General features: G+C 44.2%; 1 protein-coding gene and 1 long non-coding RNA gene across 6 annotated transcripts in view; both read left to right on the top strand.

The window, feature by feature from the left end:
• Nucleotides 1–7,486, top strand: part of LOC147753094 (uncharacterized) — a 7,802-nt gene extending 316 nt beyond the window's left edge. Inside the window, exons 1-3 of one of the 2 annotated variants that reach the window (XR_015312211.1) lie at nucleotides 1,432–1,520; nucleotides 1,954–2,022; nucleotides 6,984–7,486. This is a non-coding gene — a long non-coding RNA (uncharacterized LOC147753094). Of the gene's footprint in view, nucleotides 1–1,431; nucleotides 1,521–1,953; nucleotides 2,023–6,983 lie in introns of those variants that run through there. The other variant, XR_015312212.1, reaches the window with a different exon arrangement.
• LOC111263234 (uncharacterized) overlaps nucleotides 1–18,342 on the top strand; it is a 19,078-nt gene extending 736 nt beyond the window's left edge. For 2 of the 4 annotated variants that reach the window (XM_022838158.2, XM_022838161.2), the window contains exons 2-7: nucleotides 9,574–10,074; nucleotides 10,493–11,403; nucleotides 11,740–11,922; nucleotides 12,127–13,437; nucleotides 13,932–14,418; nucleotides 14,731–18,342. In XM_022838158.2, coding sequence (XP_022693893.1) covers nucleotides 9,574–10,074; nucleotides 10,493–11,403; nucleotides 11,740–11,922; nucleotides 12,127–13,437; nucleotides 13,932–14,418; nucleotides 14,731–14,921 — 3,584 coding nt within the window. In that variant the 3' untranslated portion in view covers nucleotides 14,922–18,342. Of the gene's footprint in view, nucleotides 1–8,900; nucleotides 9,091–9,573; nucleotides 10,075–10,492; nucleotides 11,404–11,739; nucleotides 11,923–12,126; nucleotides 13,438–13,931; nucleotides 14,419–14,730 lie in introns of those variants that run through there. The other 2 variants (XM_022838162.2, XM_086969506.1) reach the window with 2 other exon arrangements.
• Nucleotides 18,343–18,641: the final 299 nt, after the last annotated feature.

Below are 18,641 nucleotides of genomic sequence, written 5' to 3'. Positions count from 1 at the left end.
ATACACACACACACACAGATACACACACACACATATATATATATATATATATACCTGCAGGATTTGTATGTGTTTGTCACCTCGATGTTGTTTGTTATCGACTCAGTCTCGATTCTGTGACAATTCCGGCGGGCGCCAGGTGCGCGTTTTCTGCCATTGCAATTTCCGCTGGTCAATGGACAACACGATCGTCACTTGAACGGATGTTTGACTGTGGCGGTGGTAAGCGTACTTCGTTTTGTTTCACGGTGCTGTTGCGAAGCTTGTCGGACGTCTGGCCCCAACAGGACGAACCTAGCCAGAGCAGGCCGCTGAGCGAAGAGGGATACTGGTGTCGTTATCAAGCAGTGTTTACCAAAGACCATGGCCACGCTGATCAAGTGAAGTTTACGGTCGGAAAGCGTCTTTCGTTATAATCGCGAGCAGCGGCCGATCGGCCAGTAGTCATGAATAACCAGCTGGTTACTTGATGCATCAGGTCTTCGTTCGTCTCTGATGGCCTAACACTGACTGAGTGCCTGACGGCGAAAGACCGAGTACTCCTTTAAGGGGCGACAGCCTCTAAGTAGAGCCTGCGCTAACTTAGTTATACTTAAACATACATAAACGCAGTATACTGCGTCGCAATTAGTGCAACTAGAGCCGGATTAAGCGTACTGGTCGCAAGTGGATAGCAGAATGAATCGATGAAAGCGGATATTGTTTACATGGGATGCGCATAGGCTGGGCAAGCCACAATGGACTTTTTTTTTTTTCGTTTTTCATCTCTTAACACTCAATATCTAATGGCCACCCCTGACTTATCGGGATGCAGGTGTACAATTTGTGCGTATGAGAGATGGTTAAATCGCTGATAGACCAGTAGGCCAATGACGGTAGAGTTGCCGTGGCTACCGTTGAATTTCCCTCTCGGCTCTATTGCGAAGTAAGGTCCATACTACAGCTATTGTTGATCGGACAGCAGCAGAAAACAGCACCATCAGCACGGTAAAGCCCATTCCGACTGATCAGTAGTTGTCATCGTAGTAACAATCGCGGACTGAAGGATCACGCTTATTATATAAGTAATTTAGTCCTCTTTAGGCAGGTGTTCGAGTGTCAAGAACGTCAACTGATGTCAGCAGCCAAATGAACAAAGACTTTGATTCCATTACTAATGTTGTGCGCACAGATCAGCGTGCTGTGCCTGTCGTCATGTCCTACCATTTGGAAGGGCCTTTCTAATGGGCTCAGCTGTCGTCAGAGTTAAGTTTTGTTCGTTAGTGCAGGCGACGTACAAAATATTGTGCTTTTCGTGGTATTTCAAATGTCATTCTCCATGTCAGTGTTGTATAGTTATAACAATAGTCTACAATTTATCACTTTCTGTTCGCACGTTCGCATACATTTAACCTATTCGCTAAGTATCAATCAGACAATCAGCAGGATGGAAAACAAACAACCATTGTGTGTATGTGTCCATATATGCAGTGCCAACCAGTGTCTGCATACATTTCAGCGGGCGGCTTCACATGTTTACTGTATGTACGCAGATCTCATCATGTGTATAAGTAGAAGTACACATGGAAAACGTAGAAATGTTGTGTCGAGAAGACATACGGATCGTCATGCAAACGCTGGCATGTTTATTAAAAACAATATATAGTAGCTGGTGGAGTGGAAAGACACTGACGAAGTTACTGTTTTCACCTTTAATGTAACAACCTCGCTCAATGCATAGAAGTTTGTTTCAGTCAGCTTCTTCCACTCAGATCCGACAAATATCGTAAAGGGGGTGCTGAGATATCTATCTCAGCACCCCCTTAGTTACAGGTTACACAGTGGCACCTTCTGAAAATCAATGAGCAATAATTACGTAACAAGGGACGAAACATAGAAATCTAAAGAGGCTAGAGAATTATTTTGGATTTATTAGATAAATGCGTGAAGGTTGGTGTTGGGCCTCTTTCGCAGGTTCGTCTGCCTGTCTGTCTCGGTTGCAGTGCTTTGGAGAACTTTAGGATCCTGGGGAACAATGTCTGAGTGAGTGACGGTGATCTCGTGCTGGCAAAGTGGGATCTTGCTAAAGGCGGCCCCAAAACATCGACTTCGAGATTCATCTTAATGGTCAAACCAGATAGGATTAAAAAGATGACTTCGAGGGGCGTCTCCATCGACTGGTTTATTGTAAAACTTCTAAAGTGCTCGATTCTTCAGATATCGAACAGCAATCTTACAATCGATCGTTTCGCAGTTTCTCGATGTTGGTGGTAGTTCTAATTGCCTGTGTATGAAACTAGGCGAGCTAGGCCAATTATAGCCTAGTATAATTAGCAGCTGACACCTATTCAAGCAGAGATGCATTCGCGTATGCCTATTAAGTCTTTATGGGTATTCAGCTGCTCATGTTGTACCACCATTATATAGCTGTGCTTTGCTTTCCCTTCTATTGCTAAATTAGCTGCTTGACGTGGCCTGATACGGTTATTCATAATGCAGTACATACAGCACTTTCTTTGACAATACGTTTCCGGTGCATAACTGACCCCTGTAACATAAACACCTGTCGCCGCTATTTCCCTCTGATGGAGGCTTCCGTTGGTGTCTAGGCATTTTCGATCAACAAAACGATCATATGTTATACATTTCATAATTGTTTATAGCCTTTCTATACAGACTCACTCAGTGTTTTAGATGTACTCATAGACTCGTGGTCATGGTTTGTGTGGATAAGTATATCCTGGTCGTATAGTTCTGCTTGAGCCATGACTTCTTTTAGATCTTTGTGTTCAGTAGTATACTGGATTGTTTATGATTATACGTTGATTTTTGCAGTATGCTTTCATTTTTGACTGGGTCCTCCATTCGTGAGACCATGCTCGCCTGCGCTCTCGGAATTTCCAAGGAATAGCTGAAAATGCGCACGATTGTTTTCACTGCCATCAAAACGTACAGTGAAACGGGCTCGAAAGATGGAGTTGTTTTAAATATTCACAACAACAACAACAACAACAACAACACCAAGGTTAATAACATGTCGCTTTACCATGGTGCAATCCTGTTGGATAACTGTAAAAGTGTTTTAGCAGGGAGTAGTGGCAGGCCACACGAAGACAATCAAATCCACTATCGTCATTAATCATCAATCAACCAAGGATGACAAAGGCAGGAGCGGTATCTGAGATCATCCTTAGTGTCCTATTCGTACTATAGAGATAAGCTTCGTATCATCTTCTCTAAACATGCTTGTCGCTTTTCTTAGCCATAGCTTAAACTGTTATTATTGTTGTGATGATCTATTAGGCCGCTATAAAATTCTCTAGGTTGATCCTTTGCAATAGGAGTCGTCAATTGTGCTATATCAAATATATATGTTGACTAAACGTGTCAATCTAGGGTAATTTTTTTTACAAATTTTACTATGTCAATAGAATTTTCAAGCTTTCGCCCATTAAGATATCAATACACACTGCTCGGAGTTTTTGTGCTTATATATACATATATGTGTGTGTATTGTTGTCCATTTGTTTACGATCCTGTAACATGTTCATGAATAACGGTCTCACCAATAGTTGCTCAATAATATCCAAGTTGATTTTGTACCAACGTGCGTTATTACATACGTTGTATAAGAGAAGTTCGAAGAATTATGACTAAAATAGTTTTCTTTATTGACACAAATTGTTCTGAGTATGTATGTTAATCTATTACTAATATACCATACTAGCTAATGTAACGCACTTCTTGAGGCAATTTAGGAGTACCACAAAGTGGTACGCTTTTCGCTGTCACAGTTTGCCGAATACACCATTTGAATTTATAATATTCCGAGATAACTAACAGAGAGATCTACATATGCTTTTTTATTGATGCGTCTGCTCACAAACCCCAGCAAAGTACGCCGGCTTACTCGTTTACTTAATAAGAATTTACCAACAAATGATCGAACGCAATTGCACCTTCATACCGTCTACGTACTGTTAAGAAATAAAATTAGAAAGAAGTACAATTAGACTTAAATGGTATTGTACGTCGGATTTATGAGAAGAAGATACGTTAAGCTACACTCTTTTCCACAGTTATGAAAACATTGTCGTTAAATATCTTTCCCGTTTATTTGGCACATATTTAACAAGACTTAGTAACCTGTGCTGAATGTCTGCCGGTTTTCTTCGGGTGTCTACCCTCAAGAAAGCGCACCTGTGCTACGTCAACATTAAGCAGCAAATAGTTCGCTTTGTCGCTGACAGGATTACCTGTTATAATTCCCAGATTTGTTGACTCTGCTCCGACGGCGATTGTCATTGATGCTGCCGATCGATCGTGTAGACTGATACTGGTCTACAGCGCACCTCAATGTGTCACGCTGTCAGCAGTGGCACGCGTAATGCCAGCAATGTTCAATTAGTATAGTTGTGATAGTTCATGGCTATCTTCTACGCTATTCCGTATTAATATACCATATATTCTCTCCATGCGTTTTTTTGATTTATCAGTATTTACGCGTCGTACGGCCGCGTGCCGCTGAAGCACAATTACACGTCAGGGGCGAGGATGAACACACTCAGTACTTGTCGCTTGTTTGTCTCAACTATCCAGTCATAGCTCTGGTAGCAGGAATATCCGCTCTGGTTTCATGAGATCAGCGATGGTACGGCGAACGGCGGCATCAGCAGCAGATCCGCTGCGTCCGCACGCTTAATTCGTACGGCTCTACGACCACGGCCGCGATGCTGAAGGCAAGCTAAGCTAAAACTATACACTATACAGCACACACTCACCAGCAGCGTCAGCTTTTGAATGCGTGGCTGTACGAGAGTGGCGCCAACAATAATAACGAAAACAGCAAAGGCAGCGACAACGACAAAAGCTTGTTGTTGGTGTTGTCGGTTCGCTCACTCTGGATGTCGTCATTGACGCAGTTGCCCTACAAACCGAGCTTCAACACAGAGTAACAGGCCCGTTTTAGCAGAGGTTGTAGCCGTTTCTGTGTGGGGGCGGTCGTATTAATGGTCGGGCAATTGAGCCAGAAGCTGCGCCACACCGTAGACGCGAAGGCATGACAACGTGCCGCAACAGCAACCAGTCGCTCTTTATCGTTTGATGCTGTAATTCTTTTCGAGATAGTGGATTGGATCGTCGTCTCTGTCGTTGCATGTCGCTGCTGTTGATGACCGCAGCCGCGCAACGATAACCCGCTATACTGACTGCTCTGCCTGACTGACCACGGCCAGTGGAGGCGTGCTAAGCTTGGCCCGGTCGCGCCAGGCTTTCTGGGGCATCGTAGAGCGACGCCGCTGGGCAGGGAATGCTGCTAGCTTTGAGAGCTCTTAGGAAAAGGGGAAACTGAAAAGGAGTAGTAGGGAATATTGTTGCACTTAACTGCTTATTTGCAACCTTATCGTGCGAAAACTACGGCAGTTTTAAGTGCAATGACAGCATCGTTCGACAAAGACAAGCAAGCGGCCTTCTACGTATGTGTAGTGTTGCTTATTGTTTTAGGATAGTACATGTAGTAACATTATTGTTACTTAGCTGAGGTAAATACTATCGTAGAGCTTTTGCTGGAGTTTACTGCTGTCGCGACAGAAGTATGTTTTGGCGAAGCTGCCCATGGAACAAACGGACGGCATTTGTGTCATTTGTATGCCTGTCCGTGTGAGAGCGTGTTATTGACACGAACCTCTATCGCTACGATGGCGATCGAGGCCGCTTATTAGCGCAATTAGGGGCATGAGTGCATGGGCCGGCTGCTCCCAGTCCTTTGGCAGCCGATTGCAGCACTCACGTTGAGCAAGCGCGAAACTGCCGAAGCTGCCATTGCCGTCACTCTAAAGACATTGACGACAACGCCATTAGAAAAATATGTACATTATATATACATATATATGTATCTGTAATATGACGAGCACTTAAGTTATATATCAGTGTTACACTTAGAGCGAACAGCGGATCAACGAACAGCATAAGCTGCAAATGAATAAAACCATATGCATTAGTAATGTCAGCAACAGTAACAACATGTGAGTGCATTTCTGTCGCTAGGCATGAGCCATCCGTGTGCAAACAGGTATACGGCCATTCACATGTCCTCAGCCGGCAGAAGACACTGCTCACGAGGGGAAAGATTTGCACACATGTTATGTGTCCATCGTGGCATTGTGCGCATCGACAACTGCGAAGAAGATGAGAGCGGAGTTTTTGTCCAAGTATTCGATATCTTCGTTCGTTTAGCCATGGGATTGGTCATCATTCGATCTCAGCTGTCAAAACTGCAACACGGATTGTGCATTGGGACTCAAGGGGTGTATATTGAAAATTAAAATTTTCTTTCTTGTATGCCCTCTTCTGTAAGGATCGTCCCGCATATCTTATGGAAGAGTAATTGGGTTGTCAGACTTCGTATGTACACATTGCATAGATAATATGTATATATTAATAGTAATATATATATCAAGCAGTCTAGGAAGGAGTGCTGACCGTGAGGTGTCATGATCGGCCTCCTGTGATTGTGGATGCTAACAAATGATTTTATGTTTGCGTATCTATCCGTAAACATACGAAGTCATCATAAGCTTGCTCTACAATGATTCGTTGTAGATCATCGGAATCTTCAGCTTCCTGTTGGCTCCGTGTGTTAAATGAATTGCGGCTCCCCTCGACGTCCTCGCATGTTTCTGATATCTGTATGTGTATGTGTGTCTATGTAACATCAACTCGTCAATACACAACTATGGCCCCTACTACTATAATACCAACTCATTGAATTATGACAAGCACATTTGGCGTTCATTGTCAGTGGCGATAGGATAAAAAGGCAAGTGGGATAATAGGTACCACTAGCAACCTTAAGCGCTGCGGCAGCGATGCTGTTCTGTACTTTGGACATGCTTGGAAAATTTCATTAAGGAAACTTTATTTAATATAAAGCTGTGTACCTGCTGCATTTTTTGGGATTCCTGTTACTGCCCCACGGATCTGTAACCGCACGATGCTTACTCAAGGCGCCTCGCACAGACACGATGATGAACGATACCGGCACTAACGGTGGTAGCAGTATCAGTGGTACGTTTAGATGGCGTACAAGCCGCTTTTTCGTCCTTTTTTCTGTAGCGTCACCAGCACCAGCAACATGGCCGGTCACGAGCCTGCGTCGGTATTGTCGGACGGCAACTAACGCTTCAGGGCGGGCTGATTGCCGTTCCACAGGGCGGAAGAATTTTTAAGCACGTAAAGGAAACAGTGAAAGGCAAAACATAAAATCATCAACAACAGAGTGTGATTGTCAAACTATTCGCCTAACATTGAGCTGTTTATTATCGATGTATTCCCATATCTGATTTTATTAAAGACAGTCACCCGCAGAAAAAGATATTACAGAGATGTACTTATCGAATAGCGTTTACTAAAGTAAGGCATCGATGAGGAGTGGGTGATGATTCAGTTTGTTGTAAACCAATAGCGAATATATTGATGGCACAGGCCAAAATAAACGTAGACATACAAATTCGCTTCTTGATTAATAATCTTAATTATTAATTTATATCTATTAGTCAACCCTCCTTTTGTTTCCTCTGCTTGTTCGTGCATCCATTTGTCATAAGTAATTCTCATTTTACAATTTACTCGGTGATAATCAGTAGATGAACCGACAGCCTTTGCCCTTGCCGCCAGGGATTAATCAGACGTAATGGGGCGTATGCCTTCGAAATAAGAGATTACCAGTTCGTACAGTCTTATCGTCATAAGGTCATCGTCAACTGAATGTAGTCAAACAGAACCGTAACAACGAATAGAACCATGGCTATCGAAGCATTGTCAAGGCACCTGTTCTATCCCTCCAAGTCGACTCTTTCTTTGTAAATTATAAATTCATTTAGGTTTGCTCAGGATTCGTATGAAAATAGAAAATTCTACGTTCCGTTTAGGAGATTTAGGGGGTTTTCATGATTTTATCGTAAGCTAAAATAGGAGCCTTAGGTTCCATTCTGATGCGGGGTAGAGATACATAGGGTTTTGTGGGTGTGCGTATTTGAACCGACACGATATGCCGCGGCTATAGCCGGTCGACTCAGATTTGCCGGCTGGGCAGTGGGTCGAATGAGAACATGTGGCGGTGGATGGCTAAATTTAGAGGGACTATACTAACACACGCGAAGCTCTCGGCAACAGCATAGCGACCGCCCTTACAATGACACTACGCAATATATGCGACATAGGTAACTCTGACCGGCTGTCCGCACGCGGCATTGAAATACGAATGTTGTTTGTCTACTTGCTTGCTACTAAGATGGAGTGACCTCGCTCACGTAACAATGTTAATATTGTCTGTACTAGGCAAGAACGTAAGATTGACTGCTTGTCTTACCTAAGTTATGGCAGATCACAGTATTATTTACGAAAAGATCTCGACGTGTGATAATTTTACTGATAGAGATTAACATCAAGTTGGTTGTAGGTCAGTGGGGTTTCGGTGGGGTCTTCGGAATACAATTGAAGCAACTAGTACTAAATGATAATTATATACGCTCTGGAGCAGGTCTAGTAGATTACAGTCACAACTGTCTGTCACGACATGCATGCTGTAAGTCAACTTGTATAGAATGTATATCGAACAATGTGACTCGCTAATATGGAACTGGCATTTAGGACTTTTTTTTTCTAATTCAAATAACCCAAAACTGCAATGTCTCGCAGTGGAAGTTTTCCGCGTTTAGAAGAGAAAAAGAAGCTAGTAGGAAAGGATTTACGTCTTCGAGGCAGCTCAACGCGAACTAGAAACTCGAAATACGTTTTTTAGGTAATTCGACGAAATTATTCATCAGTATTCGATAGGAAGTTCTCTTACTTCATATTAAACAACGCGCAACTCTTTATAAGTGAAACTGTATGTTTTACTGATCCGTTTCAAGGGATGCTCGCCAGATGGCGCCATTGAATCTGTAACCAAAGCCTCGCCTGCTCTCTCCACGTTTAGCATTGGCCTCATCAGCTGTTTATAATCACAAGTGAATCCAAGTAACGCTGTTCGTTCTTTCGATAATCATCTTGCACATGAAGTTTTGTGAAAAATACGCTTGGTGTTTTTTCTTATCTGTACTTCAATAATGGGTATGTTACTCTAGCTAAAAGTGCAGTGTTTCATAGCGTAGTAAAAGTTTGTTTACTGTTATCTGAACGAAACGAAGCCAATAGATGAAGTGGTATTTGAAATTTTCAAAAATACAATATGTCAGTTCGAATCGATTATAATACGATGTGTATCGGTCATAATTTTGGGTGAGCAGCATCAGAATTAGATGGTTATCGCTATTTGGCACAATAAGGCTGTTTACGAACGATTTAACATGCCACATACGATGTGGCTAGCCAAGTTAGTACAGGCTGTACGGGCAGGTAGCGTGAAAAAAAGAGCCGCAATTAATGTACTGGCTTTTTTGGCTGGCTCTCTTCTAAATATGAAGAAAATAGACTATGCTTTCGTTCACCGGTACGTGTGACTATATGAACGAAATTAAAAGATTGAATTTAGGTTTGACCTTTTGTCAGTCTCGTCTAATCACTGTTATTTCATTCTGTGTTTCTATCACGTAGGTAACGGAATCGAAAGCGGTATTGTAATGAGCCGCGGCGAAAGGGGCAGCGGAGCTGGTGGTAAGGGGGGCGGCGGAGCCGGTGGGGGCGGAGGAGGAGGTGGAGGAAAAGGCAACAACAAAGGCCAAAGCCGAGGTAGACGAAAGGAGAATTCGGCCGTTGTGAATAGCTCATTAGCACCGCATGCCGTCAATATGAATAGCGCCAGCAATAGCAGTGGCCCGCCAGCAATTGTCACCAGCAGCACCTCAAGCAGTAGCAGTTTTCTGGCTAACTGCTCACGAGATAACAGCAGTAGCAACAATACAATGTCAACAAATGGCAGCAGTATCAACAACGCAATACCGACAACATCGCTAACAATAGTCTCAGCAGCACCGGGGGCTTTGGCGACAATAAGCAGCATCAACAGCAACAGCACCAGCTGTAGTAGTAACAAAAGCCATAACCAGAGCAGCGGGGGGGCTCTGATGGACAGTCATCAATCCAGTCTCGACAATGGTTAGTGATTGCGCGGCTTTCCCGAAATGCTCGTGGTTCGAGTCGGCCAAGCCGGCTTATCTGTGTCTCGGGAAGAGCGTCAACACGTTAGCCAAGGCCTTCGGCTTTCGATTTTCGTTGTCAATAGGTGGGCTAGGTAAAATGATTGATTCTATCGCTGAAGATAGTCGTCTGCTTTAATATGGAAAGCACAATTTTTAACAATACAAGTTTGCATCCATCGCCACTTAAATCATTGTAAGGTATAGGATGATCAGTGTGCAGAATTTAAGCATTGGTATTGCAGATATAGGCATTCGTCAAGGACTACATGCTGAAATAATCATACTAATAACAGTAACTGATCAATTCCTTAATTTCATATCGGTGTTGTGCTGGCTTGCGTCGGTACTGTTATTATTATTTTGCTTATTCGTAGGGGACAGTGCCCACTCGTCGTTGGCTGGTGGAGGGACTGAAGGATCGACGCCAACCGAGAGCATTTCTTCGGTAAGCCTCGACGATGATGCATTACAAACGTCCACGGGAGCTACAACACACCACAACACGCATCATCACAACAATAGCAGTCATCCGCTGCTTATTTCAACAAATAGTTCCTTTCAACTTTCCCTTCAACAGAATCATCATCACCACCACCATTATCACCACCATCATCATCACAGTCCACCGAATAGTCCCCAATCCCCGCCTACGCCTGGGGATCTCAGGGGATCACAGGGAAGTGGTAGCTCGTCTGCGGCGGATGTTCCACCAGTGACGGCGGCGGTGTCGTCGTCATCGGTTCGAAGCGGACGAAATAGTCAAAGCAGTCATAGTCAGGGGGGCAATGGTAGTCAGACTCGCGTCAGTAACGGTACGCCTCCTCCTCCTCTTCGGGGAAGTCCACCGCTATCATCGGCAGGGGCGGCGGCGGCGGCGGCGGCAACGGCGGCGGGTGGAGGAGGAGGGGGTGGTCATTCGCACCGTAACTCGATGAACAGCAACGTTACTATCGCAAGTGCTCACCAAGGCCACCACAGCAGTAGTAGCAAAGTTGATGAACAACAGACACGTGTTGGAACGACTGGTAAAGTCGAACGAGGTGATGGCGATGCGAATGCGCGAACGGCGATGACATCTTCAACAGTGGCAGATAAAGAGAATATAAGTGGCAGCGCTTGCACCATAAAGGACGATTCAGCTAGAGATAACCGAGCAACGGTAACTACGCCCACCGATAAAAGCAGCACCTGCAGTAGCAGTACAGGCAAGGGGCCTCGAAGCTTAGGCAGACTTGAAAAGGATCTATCGCGACAAATTTCCACACTTACCAGACACGCACCGCAGGTTCGTAGGCAATAGGCCGCTCTTTGCCCTTTTTCTTGATTTTTCTCTAGCGCTACGCTGCTTAGATGTGCTAATTTACCACACACGAAGGAGTTGTGCATGTGGTTGTGTCTGTGTATATACAGATTACTATTCGAAATTAATAGATAGTCGATGCAGTTGCATTATTAATGAACTTCGAATTCCAACAATGACTAAACAAGACTTGGCTACGGTAAGCAGGTGTGGTTAGTTCCGGCACCTTCGGTGACATATACCATATTATATAGAAAAAAGGTAATTGCGACAACGATTAACGAGTTGTATATGTATGTTTATATCACTCCGCCCTTACAGGTTCCAAAGAGGTTTGATGAGGCGGAGCACGAGGTAACGAAGACTTTTGATAAACTACTGAATGCGATTCGATCGCAGCGGGAGAGCATTCTAAAGGATTTGAAGACGCTGCGAAGAGCAGCCGAGGCGTTATTACACAATCGCAGGGTGGAAGCTGAAGATCTCAAACGGCGTGTAGCCGAAGTAAGTCACTGTGAAATTATACGTGCTGTCGTGTTACAGATTGCTTTTATCCACTACAGAGGTCACTATTTATAGAAACAATGGTGCAGGTATATGTTTCACTTGGAGTAGTTATAAAACAGTTCACTTAGTGCCTTATACAACGGCACTCGTTCCTTGTAAACAGTAGAAATTTTCAGAAAACAATATGACCAATGTTTTCAGAACGAAGCGTTGCCGGATGAGGAAATGGAAACGTTGAAGTGCGATCTTCGGCGATTCGTCGCGGAGAAAGAGGTTGACATCTCACTTGGAGAGACAAAGCCACTGATAATTGATAAGTGCTTAGTGGATTCTCTGGTTACGAAAATAAGCTCACTTGGGACGACTCAACGACTCAATGATCCCTACGAAAGTCGTGCAACTACGGCAAGAAATGTGCCACCTCTACCTGAGGAAAGTGAGGTCTCAGTACCGGAACCTGTCGCAGCCGTATCGGAAAAGGTGCAATCGGTTCAGCCGTCGGTCCATCATCACAATCATCATCAACAACAGCAGCATCAACCGCGATCCTCACCGCCGACGCCTGTGGTGGCAGTAGCACCTTTGACGCCAGCTCCAATAGCTGCTCAGCCTCCAGCTCCGTCGGCGACGATTGTTGCCCCCGTTCAGTCGCATCTGCCGCCGCCGTTGCCACAGTCACATCCCGTAATAGCCGCGCAACCTCAACCCTTGCCGCAACAACAACAGGCCCCGCCATCAGTATCGGGACCGCAGCCGTCGGCTCCGCAACAGCAGTCTGTTCCGGTTCCACAGCCAATCCAGCCGATGCAGCCGATGCAGCAAGTTCAGCAGCCACTCGTGGTGCAGCAGGCCACTCCACAACACACAGCTACCGTCGTAACAACAGCACCTATTGCCCCTCCGCACCTTGCGCCTGTACAGGTACCACTGACCGCCAATGTACCCCAGCATCATCAGCATTTGGGCGGGGTACCCACAGGTGTTGTCCCGCAAAAACCTCACCACCAACCACATGGTCATCCGCCACACCCGGTTTCGCATGCGGTCACCCATCCGGTGACGGTACAGGGCGGACACGCCACTCATACGGGTCATGGTGCCATACCGCAGAACATGATGCTCGTTGAACAGGGGGCGCCGGGGATGCAGTCGACATATTTAATTCAATTCCCGTCATCAACATTGCTTGTCCACCCGAACATAGTTCCTCACAACTTGACCATTTTAGGTACTCCGCAAGCACCACAACAGATGCATCCGCATCTGGACGATCCATCTGGGGGACATGCGTTGCATGGACCGCCCCATGTGCCACCGCACACTGGACATGCCCCACACGGGCCTCACCCCGCCCAGCAACATGGCGGCCACGGAGGTCACAATGTACCCCATCCTTCCGCTCAACATCAGCCTCACCCGAGTCGTTCGCCGCAAATCAAAGTGGCAGCCTCACCTCCCCTGACAGCTGATTCACCAGTTGCGTCTGCTGCTACGCCGGGCGATGATTATCAGGTGATTAGATATCCGGAAAACCTAATTAAATTTAAGCGCAGATTAGAGAAAAATTATTGAGAAAATATCTGCATGTATATCTCGTTTTTGAATTAGGATGGGGCATTATGACTAATGCGATTAGAGCGTTTTCTGTCGCAGAGCATGGGGCTGACTTGAATGTTTCTTATTCCTTCATTATAGACAAAAAGCTACTTCGTATTTCAGGTGTAAACTACGCTTTACCATATTGACCGCAATACAGGCCAGATTAAAACCATTTATTTCGTTATGCTACCTCACTATTAAACTGTAGTAAGATTACTCAACAGTTTCTTCCACTCCGCATCTCTCGTGGCCACTTTATGCCGTTTCATAAAAGCGTACTTCTTTTTTTTTTATATTTAATATCGGAAGTCTAACTTTATTAATATAGAAGTTATCCTGCTTTTCTCTATTGTCACTCGTTGGTTTTCCCTTCAATATAAAATTTTTCTTACTTTTTATCACGACAGGTGGATCACCCAGCAAACGTAATTACACGGGGAAGCCATATGGGGGGCAATCACAGCGGTAGCGGGATCCGTTACGGCGGTAATCAGACGGGAGCTGGCGGAGGCGGCCACAGTGGCGGGGGCAATTACAACGGCGGACACCACCACGGAGCTGGAGCAGGAAGTGGAGGCAGCGGCAACAACAGTGGTTACAATCGTCGCGTCGGTGGCGGAGGAGGGGGCAGCAACAATCCAAGCGGGGGACAACGAGGTGGTGGTGGTAGCCGTGGCGGCTTCAACCAGCGTAGCACGTGGGGCAACCAGAACAGCAACTATAACAATGCTAACAACAATAGCCGCGGAGCTCAGCCGCCAACATTTCATGGAGCGCCCCAGGGTGGGCAACAGCAGCAGATTCAGCAGCAGCAGCAACAGCAGCAACAACAACAGACCCAGCAACAACAGGACCAGCAGCAACCGCAGCAGCAGCCGCAGCAAAATTACAACGGTAAGACGCTTTGTTCGTTTATCTGCTGTGCTCATTAACGATAAGCTGATAAGAGATAATTAAATAATGATGAAGATGATTGTTGTTGTAATCTAACGCGCAAATCGGAAATAATTGTTATGTTGTATGCATTCTATTGGCTTGCACTAATGTTTTCAAAGAATACATTAAAAAACCGTTTCGCCCGAGTAAAAACTGGCTCCTGCAAATAATATGCAGTACCACATTGATCTTCCTTTCTGAAGTTAGAGAACTTCCAAACGATCAAATCACTTATTGTCGTTTCGGACTTTACTGGCTGGTAAATTGCAGGTTACTCACAGAACAACAGCAGCGTGCGGGGCAGCACCTACTACGGGGCGGGTGGTCAGCCAAGCAACGGTTACCAAGAGGGCTATCGGAGTTTCAACAACAGCAGCGGTGGGGGCCGTGGTGGCAACAATTACCGACGGGGTTCGCAGTCAAGACCGCGTAATCAGGCGACCATTAGTGCCCATGATTAAGAATTTATATTATTACTGATATTGGCCTGCAGCCAAACGTATCCGTTCCTTTTGTCTGCTCGACCGCTGCAGAAACGACCACACACACAACACAAAATACTGTGCCTAACTGTGTGTGCGTGTGGCAGTCTGTGGTATGTGAGCGGCATCTTCATAGGCTGAAAAACAAACTATCACGAAACAGTTACGAACTAATTGCTGAAGAAACAGATAACAGACAAACAAACAAACAAACAACAGACTCACTAACAATAGCTCTATCAGCATCTGAAGATCTTCGATCATTGGTCATATTTATGCCACACAGGCAGATAGATACTACGTACCAATACTCACAGGAAATGCTGCGAGATACTAAGATATTTTCGGGCTAGCAATTCGAAAATATTCATATAGACGGACCGATGATCACACACGACGGACAAAAAAGATAAAGACAAATCAACAACAGATTAATGTCGATAATAATGATGTTGTTGGATGGATGAATGGTTGGATACAGCTGATCTCCAATAGACAGAAAAAAATAGAGAAGAAGGAGGGAGTGCATACAGAGATAACGGACAGAACGATGAGCGCAGGTTGGCTTTAGCCAGTCATGTTTTTTCCCCGGCCCCTTCTACCTAGCTCAATGCTGTTTGTATATAGTTTTTTGCGGTAATAATATAACTAATTACGCTGATAAAGATGGTGGTGATGAAGATATTAACGACGGTAACACCGAAGGTGGTTGAGCATGGTGACAGGCTGCGAAACTGAGTAAGAAAAACAAAAAGGCAGATTTCCTCGCACTAGTGATTGACTGGTCGGCGACTCATCAGTTTTTGTGTGGTGTCATGGGTTGTTTCAGCATCAAAAACAACAAATTAATGAAGAGCAAATAAAAACGAGGATCGCTATGATCGTAAACGGTAGTTGTGGGGATGATGGAGGCCTGAACAGCGTGATACTGCGGTTGATGGGAGCAGGTAGATGGCAGGATAACGACACTGATACGGTGACATGAAGTGTGCACTGTCTATGTGAAAAACGGAGGGAACTTTTCGTTTTTACGATCGAAGTTTAACAATATAGCAGCTGCTCGAGTAGTGTTAAGATGGCATAGTAGTATTATAGTTATACGGTAGACAAGGGAAGGTTCGTTAATTGTATTATAAGCAACGTCCGCTTTAAAGCGAACAGCCGATAATGTGTTGTTGAGGGTAAGCTATACGCTAGAGTAGTAAATACTCTATACGGATAGTCGTTTATAGGTCTTTCGTCTTTGATCCCTCTGAAATGTATGCAAAAGTAGAGCTGCTGAGGTGGTACAGTGATGGGTTAGCCCAGCGGTAATCGTTGCGTAAGACACGAACTAATTGGATTTTATTCGCCCTCTGTGCTGTGTTGTAAAGTCAAATTAGTATCGTTCGACTATGTCGTGTTCTATGGAGCGACTGCTACTACTAGCCTAGTGAATAGACACAGCAGTTTGGTTGTTGTGTGAATGTATCATGTCAGGTGATGGACGTTGAATTTTTGCCGTCGTTAGCCTGACCTCCGTACAGTTTATTCTCTGAGCACGTAAGTCCCATCTTCTTAGCTGTTTAAAAGCTTCTACCAACCGCTGAAAGACGCCAGTGCTCCCAGTCGATCGTTGAATGCGCGCACCCATGCATTTTGCCGTCGCTGTCTTCGGAAGCACGCAGATTCAATCACAGCAGATAGAATTTTGTAGAGAAAACAACATACTGAAATCCGAAGAGGCTGCATTGTACATAACAAGTTGAACGAAGAAAGAAGCATGTTGATGTAAATTAGCATTGACGGTTTTAACGAACGTCGCCAAGGTAACTCTCTCCCTTACTGTTTCTCTGTATAAAAAATGGAAATGAGAAGTAGCATTTCTTCTGCTACAGCTGCTGGAAAAAAAGAGCAGCTCGTTTAATTTGTGGATTCGCTTCGGCCTGCTCGGTTCAGTCTATTCAAAGGGGCTGTCAAAGGCAATTCTTAAGGATGTCCCTCAATAACCTGTCAGCGGACTGTCACATACTTTTCGAAAAGTAAGCCTGCGTTGGAACGCAAAATATACCAATCGACAAAAACAACATGCGTGCATACCACTTCTCATAAGCCATTGTCGCGAATTCGAAACCCTATCTGGTTAGCCTATGTCAATAGCATAGTTTTTCAATATCCGATGTTCTTCTCTGATATCTGATGTTCTTCGATTCATTTTGTATCGATCAAGTTGTTATTGGTCTCTAATTAAGGTAAAGTGTAGCAGGCGATGCAAAGAACATTCCATCTTCTCATCCATTGTAGTTAATCAGAATGAGAGGAAATTCCTTAATGGTCTATCTTTTTTTATCCGTCTCTCGGCCGTTGTCGGTATCGGCCGGTTGCGTAGTTTTTTAGGTGCCGAAATCGTTTGTTTGCAGTCATCGAAGCTCTACCTAGAAAATTCTTGATTTTGCAAGATATACTCATTTTCATCAACTAGTAGTCCCTTTCATCGACGCTCATTGCAATGGCAATGACAACAACAATAACATAAACGTGTATTGACAATGGATATTGCAGTAGAAACGGATTCTGCGGTTCATCGCTGCAATTTGTATTGGAGAATATAATTTTCGTATGATCTGAGATAGTCGGCGATACGTGTAGCATTTGTGTTGATTGTGGAGCCGTTCTGAACGGGCTTGAACTGGGCGGGGCAGACGTGTTTTCGGATGTTCCGATCTCTGGCCGCGCATCTCTGTCCCACTGCGTAAGTGCAGGGCAATGATCGAGCCACCAAAACCAAAGAGGTGTGGTCGCTGAGGCACCTTGTTGTTAATAATGTGATTGTTAATAGAGGCTTGGAGAAGATGGCAATCTTCTTTTGCACCGGTGCAGTTAATGGTGCAGGTGTGGCTCTTATCAATCAACAATTCTATGAATGTGTTTTCGCTCCCCTTCTCCCATTCGTTTTTTGCAGACGTTTTATGCAGTATGGCATTTTTAGTTAGTGAACCAAATTAATTGTCGTAGTATAATATTATTGAGATAAAAATAATAATCCACCATTTTTCAGCTACCGCATATAATATTATAAGGAATATTTTTAAGATGTAATTTTTTGACCCCTCTATTTAAATTACCTGTAAGTTTGCATGTGCATCTAGAAAATTCAAGGTCAAGTGGGCTATTATAAAGAACCGTTTCATTAGCTTTCTGTTTTTCTCTCAGAAGCGGTATAGCTGCCCTATAATACTGCCGACCAAGTCGGCGACCACACCCCTTGTTGCATTTGCTTCTCATTTTTTATTTATTACAGTCTATATATATATAATAAGCATTATAGCTATATATATTATATATTACTGTGTATCACAACAACGACAATGATTATACGCTGAGATGATAATAATAAGATGAGATCAAATGTACTAATGACTACCGCGTGCATCAGTTGAGGTCAGCGAGTCAAGCTTTTTGTTTTTTCGTGTACACTTGTTTTTCAATCATAGTTTTTCTTTTCATGTTTGCAAGATTAAGAGGGAGAGAGAAAGAGCAAAATGACATAAATAGAATAAGAGGTTAGGTTAGTTGTTTGAATGTTTGATATCATTGATCATCATTGCGTAGAGCGGCAATAAAGGCCAACGGAAGGGTATATATGCTATTTATTATATCTACAAGTGATAAAAAATAAGACACGTGCAGGTTATAAAAGTGGGAAAAGAAGCAAACCAT

The sequence above is a fragment of the Varroa jacobsoni genome, unplaced genomic scaffold (assembly GCF_002532875.2).
Source record: "Varroa jacobsoni isolate VJ856 unplaced genomic scaffold, vjacob_1.0 scaffold_749, whole genome shotgun sequence".
NCBI classification, from domain to species: Eukaryota; Metazoa; Arthropoda; class Arachnida; order Mesostigmata; family Varroidae; genus Varroa; species Varroa jacobsoni.
The sequence above is the reverse complement of the archived record's forward strand: the minus strand, read 5'-3'. Positions and strand labels throughout refer to the sequence as shown.